This window comes from Pteronotus mesoamericanus, unplaced genomic scaffold (assembly GCF_021234165.1).
Source record: "Pteronotus mesoamericanus isolate MK-2021 breed Mesoamerican mustached bat unplaced genomic scaffold, CSHL_Meso_final scaffold_507, whole genome shotgun sequence".
Classification (NCBI taxonomy): Eukaryota; Metazoa; Chordata; class Mammalia; order Chiroptera; family Mormoopidae; genus Pteronotus; species Pteronotus mesoamericanus.
In genome coordinates this window covers 10,782,368-10,801,527 of record NW_026555319.1, presented here as the reverse complement: position 1 = coordinate 10,801,527, position 19,160 = coordinate 10,782,368, and the positions used below count along the sequence as shown (strand labels likewise).

Below are 19,160 nucleotides of genomic sequence, written 5' to 3'. Positions count from 1 at the left end.
ACAAAAATGACTAAATACTGTATCATTCACAAGAAGAAAAGGAAAAAAAAAAACCACAATGAAAGATTGTGATAAAGGCTATAATAAAGTTAAGACAAAATGCTAACCAGAGCAGAAACTCCAAGAAGGACAAACAGTTGGGAGGGGTAAAAGAGGACTTCCCAGAGGTGGTGTCATTTGAGCTGAGCATAGAAGGATGAGTGGAATTTCAGCAAGTATGAACAATTAAATAGACAAAATCTTAGAATTCCCATAATTGGGCCCTTTTTGGCTCTTTATTAATCATCACATGTTATACAAAACATTAATATGTATATATAAACCAATCAGTTTCTTAAAATTAACAGTTTTAACTGAGACGAAGGAAATTAGATACTAATCTTAAATTTTTAAATTTCTTTAAAATGCCCTCCACCAGTCCTTACCTTGATTCACCATTTCCAGTTTTTCCCCCCAACAGATCATACTGAAATGAGAGAATAGCCACTGGAAATTTAATTTTATATTTAGAAGGAACAGCCTCCAATCCTGAGGTCCATTCTCATGTTTGACTAGATTTGGAAGATATACTAAGATTCCTTGATGAATTTTTTTTTAAGATTTATTTATTTTTAGAGATGGGAAAGGAGAGAGAAAGAGAGGGAGAGAAACATCAATGTGTGGTTACCTCTCCCAGGCATGCCCCCTATTGGGGACCTGGCCTGCAACCCAAGCATGTGGCCTAGACTGGAAGTGGAAAGGAGAGCCGTCACACCCCAGCCAGGTCCTTGATGAATTTTTATTTCCTTTAACAAAGATGTGAGAACTCTGATTACATGAATGAATCATTGGTTCTATCACTCGTAAAAATAAAAGACAGTAAAGGAGAAATCCCAGTGCAGTTTTTCCAAAAGAAAGTGGTAGGTGTCCGTCCATCTGCCAGGCTACATTAAACCAGAAAGAAAATTTTCATTTTCAAAATAGTTTCTAAGGGTCCTTGGCGCTTTCTCCTTGTGAAATATTTACAGAAAACATACATTTAAAAAAAGAATCAAAGAAGAAACACACAGAAATCCAAGCAAAACTCACCACCTCCATCCTCTTTTGCTCAAGATGGTCTACAATACATTACCCTTTCCATAAAAAAAATTAAAAAAGTGAAAATCTGGGTTTGAAGTAAAACACCCATGCTATGCTACTTGGAACTAGAAATGCAGCTGAGTGACAGCAGGAGAGGAAATGTGAGTGGCAATGTATTCTGACTTTCTAAGATGCCAGAGCTTGCTTTCTCATTTCTTTCCGATGTTTACTATGCAGAGCCGTCTAGCATGATTTTTAAGAACGGTCTGCGAATTCCTCACATCAAAATCACCCGAAAAGTTTGGTCAAATAAAGATTCCCAGAACCCCTATCAGATTTACTGATTCAAAAACTCTAGTATTTGGAGCCTGGTAATCTGCATTTTAAAGATCAAACCACGTTATTCTTATGCACACCCAAGTTTGCAAGAATTAACCTGTAATCTTAGCCTCTTACCACACTTTACCCCAGTCCCCCGACCTTCACCAGAAAACAAGTTATTTGGTTATCTTTCAAGTTGGTACTGGTACTGGTACTGGTACTGGTACTACTACTGTTTAGCAAGGTTTAGAGACATGGCTGCGGAGAGGTGACTGGAGGCTCTCTCTAAGGTCCACTCACTGCTGGTGAATTCTATGTTCAATTTCGGAAGACTCCGGATTCCAGAGATCAAGCACAGATCCCTATCAGGTTTCAGGACGCGTTCGGCTACTGTCTCCGGCCGGCCGCCGTCGGCCGTCTAGTGATGCAACCGTGACGTACTGTCTGGCTCCTGTTTCTCGACTGTCAAGATGGCGGCCCCCAGGAGTTGCGCTCTATGGGGCAACTGCAGCCGTGGGTGGTCGCGGATGATGCGGGGCTGCCGGCTCCCTGGGCTTCGTAGCTCCTGGCCCGGGGGCACGCTGGGTGCGCGGCTCTTGTCCCACGAGAAGCAGGCAACGGAAACTCACTTCGGGTTTGAGACTGTGTCGGAGGAGGAGAAGGGGGGCAAAGGTGAAAGGGGCGAGAGGGCGGATAGTGGGATCTGACCGTCTGCTATCTAGTTTCTTCTGTCCAGCTAAGGGTTCACTTAACGTCCTGTTAGGTCAGCTCCGGTGCTGTAGCTTGTGCATTCCTGACATCCAAGGAGTACCCTCCAGCCTGACCCTGTGAGTGTAGAGCTCAGATGCCTTCTCTATTAAGCAAAGCAATTATCACTAAATCCCATCAATTTAGCGTTTATAATGTGCCAGGCGCCGGGCAGACATTTCCAATTTTCGTTTCAACTTCTTGATGATGGGTATTGTTTTCCCCAAGTTCCAAATTGAAACTTGAAGGTTAAGCAAGAACTTGTCCAATTTAACATAGTAAGTGGTGGAATCAGTAAACTAATATTCGAATCCAGTTTGGTCTGAATTATAGAGACCACGTTCTTGACCTCTTGCTAGAGGGATAGGTCTTCTTTATTTTATTATTTTTTTTAATTGAGTTGGGAGAGAAAGAAACATCAATTTGTTGTTCCACTTGTGGATTCATTGGTTGATTCTTTTATATGCCCTGACCTGGGGTGAATGCAAACCTGGTATCTGGCAAGGATGTTCAAATCAACTGAGCTACAAGACCAGGGCAGGAGAGGTCATTTTTTTCATAGAAAGGAAAAAGGCCAGTATCTTCTCTGTACCTCGGTTTCCAAATTTGCCAAGTAGGATTAATAGTAACCTTTTTCTTTGAGTTCTTGTGAGGATTAGATTTACTTCATACATTAAAATTAAAATATTTTTTAAAAATAAATAAAGTATTTTGAACCATGCCTGACACTTCATAATTGTTCAAGAAATATTAGATATTATCAAGCAGTTTCTTTGAGTCCAGCATTGTGCAGGCATGGGAAGGAAAAAGAACAGTTTTAAAACTCCAAATGTACCATTTATAATGAGGAAAGTATTATTTCCATTTTACAGATAACGGCTCTGAGATGTTCCTTCACTTAGCCTATGGTCACCCAGGAAATAAGAAAAAGAGTCTACAATGGAATTTCCCACCCTCTTAAAGATTACTACAGTGTATTACCTCTCATCTCAACCTTACTAATTGTGTAACTCTACTGTAACTCTTTGAATATTGAATTAAATTAACATTGATTTCACTGTGCATCCCTAGAAAGCTAGAACAGTGGCTCATTCATGTCTATATTTCAGCACCTGATGCACGTTAGGAGTTTTATAATTGCCTGTAGAGTCACATAAGTGGAGCCAAGTAAAACAATGGTAAATATTTACTGAGAGCCTAAAACCTTTTAAAATACTTTACAATGATTCTTATAAATACAACCCAATGAAATAGGAACTATTAGCCTGGTTTTATAGATGAATAAACTGTGGAAACAGAGATATTAAGTCACTTTCCCAGGATTCGCTAGGAAGCTATAAAGCTGGCATTTGAATCAGGTGGTTTGCTTCCAAAATATCAATAATGCCCAACCTCTATATTTTGCTTTACAGTATATAAACTTCGCACACCATGACAAGCAGGGGGATGAGTTACCCACTGAGCTAAATACAGCTTCCAGATTTAAGACCCAAGATTGAAGTGCAGGCAAAATCTTTCCTTTACACAGTGATGCAGGATGGTAAAAGTAAGCATGCAGGCTGAAATCCTGCACAATGATCTTAATAACATGAAAAATGTTAATAATTCCATGACCTTTAAAAGTATGGAACATCAAAAACTCTGAATGTCAGTTATAAATGTACAGGGAAATAAAAAAATAGTAAAGGTAATACTTCTTTAGCACACTAATTATAAATTAGGCTTAATTTTATATATTTTTTAAGATTTTAATTTGATTAATTAGAATTTTTAAATTCAAGTTTAAATTTTTAAATTAAAGTTCTAATTAAAAATTAGAAGCATTGAGAATTAAGTTGTTTCATTCCCCTGTAAAAAATTTACTAAGAGTAGTTTGAACAGTGTTTGCAACTTTCTCATCATATAATTTAAAATAGGGAGTGAGCATCTTCTCTATGCCTTGGCAAATTGCCATACTCTTTTCTACGTTTTCATTTTCTAACATTTTATGCTTTCATATTCATTGTCTTGCTATATCTCCAAGTATTCCTTCAATGTGAAATTTTTGCTGGCATGTTTTCATCTGGGACATCTTCAACACTTTCATCACAACCACATCCTCATTTACGTCCATAAGTTCACGTTACAAAGTTCTGGCTGCGTATCTAGTCCCTCAGGTGGCGGCAGTATCAGCATTCCCACAGTCAGCAGTTTCTCCTATAACTCCATTGACATTCTATTTAAATTTCACTTCCACATTATCACTCTTCATTTCTTTGCTGCACTCTCATTTTTATTGGCCAGTTTCCTCTTAATTATCCAGTTTTGTAAAATGCCACATGTTTACAAAAGAAGTAAGGAGGTTACACAACTATGCTTTGCTGTCTGTGAGTGAACTGAATAACTCGCGTATAGTGACCTACCATTTACAAACTGAAAGCTGTGACATGACTGGTTATTGATCAGGATGCATGTCTGTAATGTGTCGACCGAAGAACCACTAGTGAAGTTTGTACTTTATGCAATTATTATATGATGGAATATAATATACAATGGGATATAACATCCTATTGTATTTGAATGATGTTTTGGGGGGGACTAGTGTTAACTAAGCCACAGTATCTGAAATTCATGCATATTGGAACCATGCAAAGCTAAGGTCAGTGGGTTGACCTTAAGGTCAGTGCTTATACTCAGTGGGTTGAGCCTTAGTGCCCCTCAATTCCCCAAAAGATGTTCAAAAGAAAAAAGCAACCTGGAGATACCAGGATTGAGAATAGGCATTCAAGATCAAGTTAAAGGGGAGATAACCAGGATTGAGAATAGGCATTCAAGATCAAGTTAAAGGGGAGCAGAGGGCAGTACTGTTTTGGGTCTATCCAGCACATTTCGTCTGAGCAACTCAAAGCATCTCCCCTTCACTACACATTTCAGCCTTAATGGCAGGGAGGTAGGGGTCTGGCACTGATTTCTCATGGGCAGAGAAGCTGAGGTGCAAAGAACTTAGATATAGGCTTTGCCTTAAAGTTTCTTGGACAGTAAATTCACTCTCTTGCTAGCCCAGATGCCACATTCTGCCTTGATCCTATGATGACTCATGAGGACCCTCTACAATGTAACTTGACCCTGATTCACATCCAGCCAGCCATCTGCCCACCAAATTGTACCTGAGGTTTCTCTCAGTGATACAGGCAGAGATGAGCTGAGGCCTCCCCATCCATTGGTCAGCTATCTTTCTAAAGGATTTTACTGTCTTGTATTATAATAACCATTGGAAAAAATTCCACCACCACCACCCCATCCTCTAAGAAACAAACCTATTTAATACCAGGTTTGTTCATGGCACGATTACAAAGTGATGACTCTAAGCCCTAGCCTGGTAGCAATGTTGGTTAGAGCGTCATCCCAATACGGGGAGGTTGTGGGTTTGATCCCAGTTGAGGGCACATAGAAGAAGCAATCGATGAATGCATAAATAAGTGGAACAACAAATCAATGTTTCTTTTTCTTTCTCACCCCCTTACTTTTCCTCTAAAATCTATCTTTTAAAAAAAGAAATGGTCGTAAAGATAACTAAGTAGAAAAGAGGTTCATTTCTTATATGAAGTAATATAAACGTTTTTTAAAAGAGGCAATATGAAGGTATAGATCTGGGCATTAAGTATTATGGCTTGAGTTTACCATAGAGTGACAGGCAACTTCATGGGTGGGGGGAAGCTTCCTTCCCTTTCACTTAGGAATTTTCCAAGTTAATCTTGTCAGTAACACAATTGTGTCCTGTTTCATGTCAGTCTATCAGGTGTTTGAAAGTGTGGCCAAGAAGTACGATGTGATGAATGATATGATGAGTCTTGGTATTCACCGTATTTGGAAGGATTTGCTGCTCTGGAGAATGCACCCATTTCCTGGGACCCAGCTACTCGATGTTGCTGGAGGCACAGGTAATGACCGTGTTAGTCTCCAGGTACCACTGAGCACCTTTTACAGAAGCTAGTTAGTGTCCCTTGTTGCAATGAGCTACCTCACCTACCATTAGTTTGAAGATGGTAGTTGAAAATCAGTACACTTCTAAGAAAGGTTTACTCTTCTCTTTTAACTGAATGTTAATCAAAAGCATAGAATATCAGCTTTGTGCCTGTCACTTTTCTAAAATGCACAGGATTACAAAGTAAAAAGACCAGTGTTTACTCCAGTGACACTTCATCATCTAAATGGTTTTTACCTTTTGTTTAACCTTTGGCCCATTTTCTTTCTGTGGGGGATGCCTCCTTTGTTACTTGGCTCACACTAGACATTTGGGGGAAAAAATATCATGCACTTCTAAAATGCATCTTGGGGGTATTATTACGTGGTTAATATACATGTTAAATTACATTAGAATAATGTATAAGTACTGCAATAATGTGATTATCTATACCACCAAAATAATGTATAATAAATTACAATAGAATAATCTCCATGTTTGGAATGAATGTGTGGTTTTGTTGGTATGGTCCTCTCCCCAAATGCATTGTTAGAAGGCAGTGGAAAATCCTGCTCAGTGGAGGGCAGTTCAACAGAATCTTATCAAAATCTAAAATGCTTATAGTCTAAAAAAAAGAACCCAAGAGAATTGTCCTGCCTGGTGGGGCTCAGTTGGTTGGGCATCATCCCATAAAGCAGAAGGTCACCGGTTCGATTCACGGTCAGGGCACCTGTCTGGGTTGCAGGGTCACGCTCTCGTCAGGGCACGTACAAGAGGCAATCTGTCAATGTAGTTTCTCTTTCACGTTGATGTTTTTCTCTGTCTCTTTCTCCCTCCCCCCGTCTCTAAAAAATTAAAATTAAAATCGAAAAAAAACAACTTGCACAAAGATAAAGCTACTGAAGGGGTTCAGTCACAGCTGCCTGTATCTCCAGTGTACCATAACCAGCAGTATTACTTCATGCTGATAACTACCCACTTAGAAAATGTAATTAAGAGATAATCTCATATATTTAAAAAGACATTTTAAAAATATATAACTATAAATATGCTCACTGCATATTTATAACCAATTTATCCCTCAATAAAAAAATGGCTTTAAATTAAGACATATCCATTCTATGAAATATTATGTAGCTATTTAAGAGAATGAGCAGGAGGAAAACCTATAAATACTGAGGGAAAATCTCAAAGACATTAAATGGGGAAAAAAGAAAGCAGTCATATAGCAATGTAAAACATGATCCCCATTTATATTTTTAAGTTGTTTCATGTGAGTACATATAAGTGTACTGAAATACATAAAAAGGTGGCTGGGGGGATACCAAAGTGGGTAGAGAGACTGGAAAAACTTAAGGATGCATTTGTTTTTGTTTTCAAGATTTTATTCATTTATTTTTAGAGAGACAGGAAGGGAGGGAGAAAGAGAGGGAGAGAAACATTGATGTGTGAGAGATACATCAACCAGTTGCCTCTCACGCCTCCCCCAAACCGGGAACTTGGCCTATAACCCAGGCCTGTGCCCTGACTGGGAATCATATCAGTGACTGCCGGGTTCACAGGCGGGCACTGAATCCAATGAACCGCACCAGCCAGGGCAAGGATGCATTTCTTGCAGACAGTGTAAGAAAAACAAAGACAAGGAAACGGCATTATAAAAAAGGAAATGTGATCCTGGAAAGTACTGACTTGGTGTGAACAGTATTTACCTGGTCACAATAATGTAAACACTTTCATTTTCACCTCTTAGACTCAAACTATCAACAAAGTGCAGAAAACATCCTTAGCTATAAAACAAATAAAATGTTATCAGTCTTGACAGAGTAAAAGTACGTAAGATGGAAGGTTTTAGGGAGTCAAGAGATACCATCTGTAGTTGAGGGGATAAGAAATAAAATATTAGCTAGTTTATTACTCTGGGTTACAAAGGTATCTATGAAAAGTGATATAACTATATTGAGAAGATAGAGGCAAGAAGAGATGGGGGCAGGATGTCATTTTAAATTTGGTAAGTAAAGAAATAGCTGCAACCTGTAGAAGAATGAGCCAAAAGAGTTGGGCAAGATGGTCTCTGGGGAACTGAACTGGGAGAGAGAAATGATGGGACAGAGAATTATTGCTTTTAACTATACCCGTATGTTACTTTCATAAAAATTTTTAGAAAAAGAGTAGAAGGCTACACACTAAGCCCTTTTTTTTTTTTGAGGTTTTTATTTATTGTTTAGAGAGAGGAAGGGAGGGAGACAGAGAGGGAGAGAAATATCAGTGCGTGGTTGCCTCTCGTGCACCCCCTCCTGGGGATGTGGCCCACAACCCAGGCATGTGTCCTTGACTGGGAATTGAACCAGCAACCCTTTGGTTCTCAGGTTGGCACTCAATCCACTGAGCCACACCAGCCAGGGCTACACACTAAGCTCTTAATACTTATTATGTATGGAAAAGGTGTGGACAGAGAATGCGACTTTCATGTTTTATTCTATATATTGAGATATTGAGTCTTTTATAGTAAGAATATGTCCATGCATTGTTTTTACAATTTTTTAAAAAGTTTTTTAAAGAATCCTAGAAGTTAAAAAATAGCAGTTACCATGGAGATAAGTGCAAATTTCATTTTCGTACACTCGTCAACTTCTATTCCTTTGTCGCCCCTTTTGGACTTAGGAAATGCTGAGGTTTTGTTTATGTTTCCATCTGTCCTTCTCTTGGCACAGGTGACATTGCATTCCGGTTCCTTAATTATATTCAGGCACAGCATCAGGGAAAGCAGAAGAGGCAGTTAAAGGCCCAGCAAAATTTATCCTGGGAAGAAATCGCCCAACAGTACCAGAATGAAGAGGATTCCTTGGGCGGCTCCCGCGTTGTGGTCTGTGACATCAACAAGGAGATGCTGAAGGTTGGAAAGCAGAAAGCCCGTGCTCAAGGATACAAAACTGGCAAGTCCTACAGAAAGTAGACACAGAGAAATGTTTGTATGTTTACCAAATAAGAGGGAATATGGAGAATGTTGAAGTGCTTTATTGTCCCTCTTTTAAAAACTTAGATAGGAGTTAAAGGTAATTCGTGAGGATGAATCTGCTTTGTATGGTAGTATACATCATTTCAGCCACCCAAGAAATTAGATTATCAGCCCTATCTGAAGGTGATATGACCAAAGCCCCAAAGAGATTACATATCTTACTAAAGTAACATGATTTAAATGGCAGATCTCAAATTGGAGCTGAATCTTCAGATCTCAGCTCCTGGATCCTAAGACAGAAGTTCGTTCTGCTTTCATTTTCCAGCAACTCCCCAGTGACCCCAGATGACCTATTCTTGAGCACCTCCATTCTCCTGTCAGTACTAGGATGGTTTGACTGATGCGGAAGCTGAGCGGCTGTGCTCCCTTAAGGAAGGGATGTGCCCGTCAGCCACACGAGTGTAGTTAGCTGACAGCCTCCAGCTCTTACTTAGCACTGGCAGGTTCTGCCTCGGCTTTCCAGCCACGCTCCTGTGGCAGCGCCCCGCTGACGGCTGAGCACCAGCGAGCTGCCAGGGCCTGGGCAGTTCCCAAGAGGGATTCTGGGGCAGTCTTCGTTCCAGAGCCCCCTGCCCGGTAGGCCGAAGCTTTCTCAGATCTGCTCCAAGGTGACGTGTGTCCCCACTCAGTCTTGCTTCCTCCTCGTTTTATCTTTCCCAGGTGCCCCCCAACCCCAAAACAAAACAACCCTTTGCGTTCCATCTCAGCATCAGTTTCTTAGAAGGGCCAACTGATACGGTTGAAGAAACATCCGTAAACAGAACAGCAGGTCCTGGAATGATGTTTTTTGTTAACGTCATTTTGTTAAAGTGTTGATAAGGAAAAAAAGTTTTCTGATCCCTGGCCAGGACCACTGTCTGTGTGGAATTGGCATGTTTGGCCCCCGTCTGCGTGGGTTTTCTTCGGTTACTTCAGTTTCCTCCCACAGCCCAAAGCTGTGCATGTGAGGTGGATTGGCCTGTATAAATTGTCCCAGTGTGAGTGAGGGAGGGTGGGTGTGAGTGTGTCCTCTGATGGAACGGTGTCCCGTTCAGGACCTGTCTCACTTTTCAACCTGAGCTGTCAGGAGAGGCTCCGCCCACCTGCAACCCTGAACTGGAATAATCAGGTCGGAAAGTCATTATCTGATTTGTTTCTATCAATCTTTCTTAACTGTATCAATAGCTCCCATTTATTTCAATGCTTAATATTAGAAGGGTTTTGAGTCTTACTTTAGAACTTGGGTGATGTTTCTGTGACCAGAAAAATGCTGTAGGAACTTAACTCTTATTTATGGCAATGAGCCTGTGGTCAAATTGGTGTGTTACCCGTCGTTTCACTTAAAGTTGTAGTTTCCAAGAACCTAGCAACGATGTTAAGTGAGCAGTTACTGGACTCCCAAAGCGCAGTATGCTCGACAGCAGGCAGGAGAGCGACTGCGTATCTCCCAGGAAACCACTGCAACCACAAAGTGGACAATTTGTGGCCTGTCTTGAAGATGCACATTTTGGAAGGATTTATCTCAGTTGGTTCAGAAAAGAAAAAATAAGACATACATTTTACATTTGGCTGTTTGTTTTAATATTTAAAAAAAAAAATTTTTATTGACTGATCTGAGAGAGAGGGAGGAAGGAAGAGAGAAACATCAATTTGCTGTTCCACTTATTGATGCCTTCACTAGTTGCTTATACGTGTCCTGACCAGAGACTGAGCCTTGGTGTATCGGGATGATGCTCTAACCAGTTGAGCTACCCAGCCAGGGCTTGATATTTACTTATTCATTTATTTATTTTTATGTATTGAGTCTGGGGAGAGAGAGGAAGAGGGAGATAGACATTGATCTGTTGCCCCACTTATTTAGGCATTCCTTAGTTGATTCTTGAATGTGCCCTACCTGGGGATGGAACCTGAAGCCTTGGCATATGCTCAGACCAACTTAGCTACCTCGCCAGGACCTGTTTGTTTTAATATTTTGAAGCACTACCTCCCCTGCCCCCTTCTTTTTCAAGTAGAGGCAATGATCCCGGCAGCCGCACCATGTTTCCCCAGCTTCTCAGAGCCGCTCTCCGCGCGCTCCCATGCTGCCCAGGCACTGCAGGCAGCCATTATGAGAGGCAGTGGCGTGCAACAAAGGAAACAAAGTCCCACGGGTCAGCATCAGCGCTTCTCGCCTTCCCTCCCCCACCAGGAGTGCCTATGGCTATTCCTGCTCAACTCTTTCTCTTCCTCCTCCTGCTTGGAGAACAGCTGCTTACACCAAGGGCAGCCCACTTGGCCCCCAAGATGAAGGGCTCTTTTGTTAACCATCAACACTGACCAGAAGGCAGACAGTCACTAGTGTTTTTAGACAAAGGCACTATGTTTCCTTACTCCTACTGAAAAACGTGTTTCCTTCTCTCTGGTACTCAGACATTAAGAATGGCAACAAAGACAGAAATGATAAGTAATGTTTCATTTCTGGAATCATCTCTTCCACAGCATAGCTTGCGCCCCAGGCTCTCCTAACTGCAAAGACAAATCCACCTGCAGAGGAATCATTAAATGTCAGATAGTACAGTTGTCTCTATCTTTCCTACTTGCTTTATCAATCTTCAATAATAATGCCTTTGCCAAAAAAAAAATACCATGCAAAAATTGTTGAAGCTATATAGTAGGATCCTAGAAATTATTTAATAAATGTAAAGTTAATGAGTAAAGACATTTTTATGTGTAGCACTGTTATATGTGTGTGTGTTTTACATTTAGGTATAGCACTTTCTTCCCAAATGTAAGCTGTGAAGTCAGCAGCCTTAGATTATTTGATGGGTTCTAAAAGTGATATGTTTGAGGGAAATTTTAGATTTCTAAATATAAAGTTTTGGAAAAATTACTAATAAAGTAAATGTTACCCATAATTCTAACATCTAGAGATACTTTTCAATATTTTAACAGACTTCTCTCCTTTTTTCTAATCATTTCCTTTTTGTAAAATTGAGAACACCATGTATATACAATTTAGTATTCTGCCTTAATTCATCATTATAATATGAGATTTTTCCATATCATTAAAATTCCCTTAAAATCATTATTTTTACGAAATTTTCCCAGATGGATGTTTCATGAATCATATGACCAGTTTACATAACCAATAACCAATTGATCTTTCATATCTTTCATTTTTTTCTAATGTTTTTGAGTATAGCACAGCATTGCGACATCCTTATTTGTACATTTTTGCATGCATTCATTAGTATTTTGGTTTTGGAGTGTTTTTTTTTTTACTGACTATATAACCTTGGACAAGGGTTTAAACTCTCTACATCTCAATCTTTGAAATGGAGAAAATAATAATCACCTCATAGTAGACAGTACTATAGAATAGCTCTTAGAAACATAGGCTCTGACCTGGCTGGTGTGGCTCAGTGGATTAAGTGCTGGCCTGCAAAACAAAGGGTTTCAGGTTCAAGTCCCAGTCAGGGCACGTGCCTGGGTTGCAGGCCAGGTCCCCAGTCGGGGGTGCTTGAGAGGCAATCACACAATGATGTTTCTCTCCCTCTCTCCCTCACTTCTCCTCTCTCTAAAAATAAATAAATAAAATCTTTAAAAAAAAAAAAGAAACATAGGCTCTGAGATAAAACTACCTGAATTCTTAACCATCTGTGTGACAGACAAGCTACTTTAACCTTTTTGATACTAAACTTTGCTCGCCTGGAACATCAGGATGATAGTAACAGCTATCTCATGGAGTTGGTATGAGGATATGAGAAAATAACATATGTACACTAGTCCCCTCTTATCCATGGAGGACATGTACCAAGACCCTTAGTGAATGTCTGAAATCTCATGTAGTACCGAACTCTATACATACGTACTATGTGTTTTCCTATATATACATGCCTATGATAAAGTTTAATTGACAAAGTAGGCACAATAAGAGATTAACAACAATAACTAATAATAAAATAGAACAATTATAATAATATACTATAATAAAAGTTTTGTGAAGGTGGTCTCTCAAATTTTCTTACTGTTCTACACTCACCCTTCTTGTGATGTGAGATGATACAAGGCAAACCGATTCCTGAATGTGTGTAACCACCTCTCGCTTGCAGTAAATGGTTCAGTGTCATTCATTTCAAGAGATCCCTTGCTAGGCGCAGTGTTTTCTGGTGCAACAGGTTGCCATCAGTCAGAATATGTTTTCTATTCATATCATCCACCCTACAAACGTAATGCCTTTTCCATCTTAACTAAGAACGTATCATACATGGGGACTGTAATGTTTGCAGTTTGAGGTGCAACAATGAAACTAGAATTTCTTTTTGAAAAAAAAAAGATTTTACTTATTTATTTTTATTATTTTTTTAATTTAAAATTAACTTATTTTTTCAACTTATTTATTTTTAGAGGGGGGGGAGAGAGAGAGAAAGAGAAACATCAACTTGTTGCCTCTTGCACGCCCCCAAGTGGCAACCTGCTCCACAACCCAGGCATGTGTCCTCACTGGGAATCGAACCTGTGACCTTTTTGGTTCTTAGGTCAACACTCAATCCACTGAGCCACACCAGCCAGGGCAAGTTTCTTTTCCTCCTTCACAATCTCACCAATAGAAGGTTCATTTTTACCATAGATCGTAGCCACGTCAGCAGAAAACTTTTTTTCCTTTCCTTATTAAGTGGACAACTTTTACCGTCTCACTTAAAAGAAGCACTTTACAGCTTCTCTTTAGCATGTCCAAATTGCAGTCTTCTCCACTCTAGCACTCTGAGATCATTATTAAGTAAAACAAGGCTTACTTGAACACGAGTGTGACAGTCATCCCAGTAACTGAGTGACTAATGGGGGAGTAGCATGCACAGCGTGGAGATCCTGGACAAAGGGGTGATTCACACCGCGGGCAGGACAGAGCAGGACAGCGGGGGACACAGCAAGATTTCCTCACGTTCCTCAGAACAAGCAATTTAAAATGTGTGAATTGTTTATTTCTGGAATTTTTCATTTAATGTTGTTGGACTACAGTTGACTATGTGCAACTGAAACCACAGAAAGTGGAACCTCGGACAAGGGGACACTACTGTAAAGTGATAACAGAGACCCTGCCATCAGGGGTCCAGTAAGCAGTAGCTATGACGTCATCAGTGTCCTCCTCCTAAAAATCAAAACAGCTGGGTCTAAGGGTATGCTTATTTTTAAAGGTCTTGTTAAATACTGCTGGTTTGCTTTCCAGAAAGGTTATTTTCATTTGCCTTCCTCTACAGAGCTTTCCTTCTATGTCATATATTATGTATCATGCACTGCAAATTGAATAATGTTAAAGCTGAGTCAGGATCCTTAGAGGATATAGCCACTCCAATAAGGGGTTCTCTTAGGTTTTTTCTGAATATGTGATCAGACTTGCGGTCTAGACACTTTGATTCTTTATGACTCCATTAGAACCAATATAACAGTGCTAAATTCTGTACTTAGAATACTTCTGATGACCGTCTGAAGTAGGTACTATTGTTAACTGCATTTTACAAATGAGGAAACTGAGGCAGAGTAGTGTTTTCAAGACTATACAGCTAATAAATGGTAAAGCTGGAATTAGAACCCAGGCAGCCTAACCCCAGGATCTGGGCACCTAACCACAGAACAATACAAAACACTTAGTTGAGTAGAAACTGCTTGAAGGTAGGCATAAGTAGGTAAGCATCAGGTAAGCATCTCAGAGTTGTGGGAAAAAGGACTTCCCCCAAACTTCAAGGACACTAGCCTCAAGTTCTCAGGACTGGGGGCCACCCATGAAGACAGTGGCCAGGAATCCGAGGGAGAAAGCGGGTAGATGTTTTCTGACACGACTTCTGATACCAAGTGTGTAACGTTTGCCTGTCACCAAACAATTCTCCAATTCTCCCACACCAACTACGTGTCTGGGAGTTCAGTTCAATTCTGTCAGGTAACTACCCAAAGTTAGCATCAGCTTCCACAGGTTTTAGGGCTCAGCTCTCCAAGACTGCCCCCAATTTAGGAGCCAGCTGCAAATGGGTGCCGAGGCTGTCCAGCTTCTGCCTGGCTAACTACAAATTTGGGAGTTCTCACGCCCCCCTCAGGTTTGGCAATTCGCTGGGTGCAGAAGAGACAGCTACCCAGGCTGAGATGAAAACTGCTATTCTCTTCTAGGACTTTCTTGGGTATTGGGAGATGCTGAAGAACTACCCTTTGATGATGACAAGTTTGATGTTTACACCATTGCCTTTGGGATCCGGAACGTCACACACATCGATCGGGTACGAATGGCTGCATCTCAGGATATTAGTTCTCCCGGAGTGGCTCCACAGTGAATGAAGATGGAGAGATTTTTTTCTGGGTTCGGCTCTTGAGTGGAGTGACTGTTTCAGAGTCAGGGGCCTCAATCCTTTAAGTTGCCAGTATTCCTAGACACAAAATTGGTAAGAACCAAAACCATAGAACAGATTCCTATAGAGGCCTTAGTTGCCTGGGTTGGTATTTAAATCTTTGAGACTGTCAGTCTTGCTCTGATATTCCATCAGTTTCCCCTCATCTGACCCTGTGAGTTTGCAGAAGCTCAGAGGAATTTCTGAGGCTGACACAGAAAAAGGCACTCAAACATTATTTTGGCAAAAGGTAGCTGGTAGATTTATGGTTCCTCTACAGAGAGAAGGGAATGTTTGGTTCTTAATCTGTTGCAACTCTTCTTTATTACTACTTTAACATTCCATCCATAGCTTTTGAAGACAATGTGCAAGGTACCAGTTTCATTTTTGTGATATGGGATCCAGTTACCTGATTCTTCTGCTCTGGTTGGCACATCCTTTACAATGGCCTTTAGCCTGGTTTCTGTGATCTGTCCTGTGACTGTAGCCACAGTTTATTATTTCTTTACTTTTTTAAAGGTTTTATTTTTCTTTATTCTTAGAAAGAGGGGAAGGGAGGGGAAAAGAAAGGAGAGAAACATTGATCTGTTGCCTCTCGTATGCCCCCAGCAGGCGACCTGGCCCACAACTGACGCTTGTGCCCTGACCAGGAATTGAACCGGTGACCTTTTGGTTTACAGGATGATGCCCAACCTACTGAGCCCACCAGTCAGGGATTTTATATAATTAAAAAGAAGTAGAATAGATTCAAAGTTCAGAAGGTACAAATGGGTATATAAGTGAAAGTCTTCCTCCCACCCTTGCATCCCAACTATTCAGTACTTCCTCTCCCTTCAATCACCAATTTCTTGTGTATCTTTGCAAAGATGTTTTGTGCATATTAAATGTATTTATTTTTTCCCTCTTTTTAATACAAATATTAACATGTGAAATGTTTTTCCTATTGCTTTTTCTCCTCAAAAATATATCTTGGAGATTTTCCCATGTCAGTACATAAATAACACTGACTCTTCCTTTTTTCAATAGCTGCATAGATTCCCTTTGTACAGCTGTTCCATAATTTAACCAGTCTCTCATTAATGGCTAAGATGCTTCTAATCTTGTGCTGTTCAAATAGCGCCGCATGTCATTTCCATAGCCGAAGCATTTCTGTAAGATATATTCCTTAATGTAAAATTACTTGATCAAAGAGGATATCCATTGTGATTTTGATAATTCAAAATTTGCCCTCATGGGGGTTGTACCAACCGGAGTACGTTTAGATTACTCCAAGTAACCTTCTCTTCATGAGCAGCAGAAGGCCTATAAAATTAAGGATGTCGTAGGGTTATTTCTGCTGTTACAGCTTCCCAACTGAGAATAAATAAGGGGCGTGTGGGAAATGGTAACATTTATAATGCCCACAGAAGCTAAAGCTGCCTTCGCCTCATGGACTTGAATGAGGCTGCTGAGGAACGTGTTCTTTTGTCCCCTTTCTCGCTCAGGCACTCCAGGAAGCCCACCGGGTCCTGCAACCAGGAGGACGGTTTCTCTGTCTGGAGTTTAGCCAAGTCAACAATCCCCTTGTGTCCAGGTCTGCATTGTTTACAGGGATTGATTCTCATCGTTCAGCCAAGGATTCCCATTCCAAAATGGATAGAAAGTAGCCAGTAAGCAATAAGCATACACCTCATAGTTCATGCCCAGACTCCCTGAGGGATAGTGCCACCTCGGAGGTCCACCACTCCTGAAGAACGACGTCTAGGCCAGGAGAGCCTCAAGCCAGCAACCAGAGGCTTGAGTCTGTCCACAGATTTTGTTTGACTCCTGGCATTTTAAGAAGTTGACTTAGATGTCCATATTTAAAAATCAGAAGTCTACATAAAAATCTAGATTTCCGGCTTCACTTGAGAAATCAGATACTAGGGCAACCCCGGGTAAGCCGAATTCCTACATGGCCATAGTCAGAGCGGAGTGACTGCCCCTTCTCCGCTGTTACAGTGCTTCCCAACTGTGCCTGTCACCACATCCTCACCACTCCCTACTGATCTTGCACCTGGCTCACCTCACTTATTTTAGGTTCTTGCTTGACCCCTACAGGCATTAGAGTTTATGACCCCCAGGCTTAGACCTTCCTTCTTATCAAGGGGCATGTTCTAACCTTAATCTTTGACCTTTTTGTTTAGGCTTTACGATCTCTATAGCTTCCAGGTCATTCCAGTCCTGGGAGAGGTTATTGCAGGAGACTGGAAGTCCTACCAATACCTCGTGGAGAGTATTCGACGGTTCCCATGTCAGGTACAAAACTTCTGTAGCTTACAACAAAGGCCCTAAAGGTGAAATCCTGGGGATCCTTGCTGTATCTCCCTTTGTGTTTTAGGAGGAGTTCAAGGAGATGATAGAAGATGCAGGTTTTCAGAAGGTGACTTACGAAAGTCTAACATCAGGCATTGTGGCCATTCATTCTGGCTTCAAACTATAACTCCTTTGGCATCCTGGAGTGTGAATCACTCACATCCTGCCAGACGCCTGCAACTGAAAGATAGTCAGGCGGGTGAGACCAGCAGCAGAATGTCTCCTCCTAATATGTGCCTTGGACTCTTTTCTGATATGACCAAGCTCAAAGTGGAAGAAACAAATTCCTGTCACTTTATTTCAGCTTTCATTAGGAACTGCTTCAGGTCTTCTCCCTGAGGTATTGGGTATTTTTTGCTCAATTCCTGTGATTTTTTTTCTCAGCTCTGCAGTGTGTGGTTTGGGTAAAACCAGCACTAAAGCGGTTTTGAAGCATGTTTGTAGTTTCTCTGCTGGTGCTGACTTCCAGAGGGAAAATGAATTATTTCAATCTAATGATTTGAACCAGAAAACGTCCTAACTGTACCTGAGTCAACCTCTCATTCTAGGACTGGTTGGAGGCCAAAAGCCAAGGCTGAACAGAGGGCTAACGATCCTTAGAATTATGTACTGAACCACTAAATGAGTTTACAATTTGTATGGTCTTTGTGGGGTTTTTTTGAGGGAAATATACTTGTCATTCATTCAGAGCCAGTGTTGTGCCCTCCATGCCTGTCATGAAAAAAACAATTCAACAACTCCTCGAAAGAATAAATGTACCAGCAAACTCCTGCGTTAATGTTTTATACAGAGAGCTTGTCATAATACATCTGAAGACAGACTTTTACAGCAAAAAAGTTTGAAAACTATTTAGTCTAACCCCCCCTCCCGTCTTCAAGGTTCTTACATCCTTAATACAGTAATTGGTGTTAAAATCAGGCATGTTTCGAATGTGGATAGAGCTTAGAGTTTTTGTGGGGCTTGCTAAGTAAGAAATTGCAGAAACCAACCTGTGAGTTGGTTGGCAGTTTAATTGGTTAGCTCAGCACAGGGCTATTTGAAAAGGCTTCCGATACGCGGCCTCTAGTCCCAGCACAGTAGGGGTCATTTATGTACCTTCACTCTTAACATCTTGCTCTGTTGCCAGAAAGCGTTCAGATACAGCAAGCTATATGCAACTATCATAAAGACAGCAACTAGCATTTAATAAGATGCTAAACGTTAGAAAAATTGTAGCTTACCTTTTTTTCCCCAGGTAGCTGGAACCTATGGGCCTTTGACATTAACAAGGAGCAGGCACTAGACGGAACTTCATAAACCTTCAACCCAGTTCTATCTCCACAGCAATGTGGTTTCCTCATATTTGACTCAAAAAATAAGTTAAAAGCTACTTCCTAGCAGTAGATATGGGCTTAATCTAAGTCAGAAC

General features: G+C 40.7%; 1 protein-coding gene across 1 annotated transcript; it reads left to right on the top strand.

Annotated features, from left to right (window-relative positions):
• The first annotated feature begins 1,828 nt into the window (after positions 1-1,828).
• On the top strand, positions 1,829-18,518 carry COQ5 (coenzyme Q5, methyltransferase). Its single transcript, XM_054593906.1, has 7 exons — positions 1,829-2,052; positions 5,898-6,047; positions 8,782-9,003; positions 15,204-15,310; positions 16,903-16,991; positions 17,584-17,695; positions 17,778-18,518. The coding sequence occupies exons 1-7, from the start codon at positions 1,851-1,853 to the stop codon at positions 17,877-17,879; spliced, it is 984 nt and encodes a 327-aa protein (XP_054449881.1). The 5' UTR covers positions 1,829-1,850; the 3' UTR covers positions 17,880-18,518.
• The last annotated feature ends 642 nt before the right edge of the window (positions 18,519-19,160 follow it).

Excerpts from the sequence above, each read along its gene's own strand:
- COQ5 (XM_054593906.1), top strand. The coding sequence starts at position 1,851 with ATGGCGGCCCCCAGGAGTTGCGCTCTATGGGGCAACTGCAGCCGTGGG. Across the intron at positions 2,053-5,897 it reads GGAGGAGAAGGGGGGCAAAG|TCTATCAGGTGTTTGAAAGT; the intron begins GTGAAAGGGGCG and ends GTTTCATGTCAG. Across the intron at positions 9,004-15,203 it reads TGCTCAAGGATACAAAACTG|GACTTTCTTGGGTATTGGGA; the intron begins GCAAGTCCTACA and ends ATTCTCTTCTAG.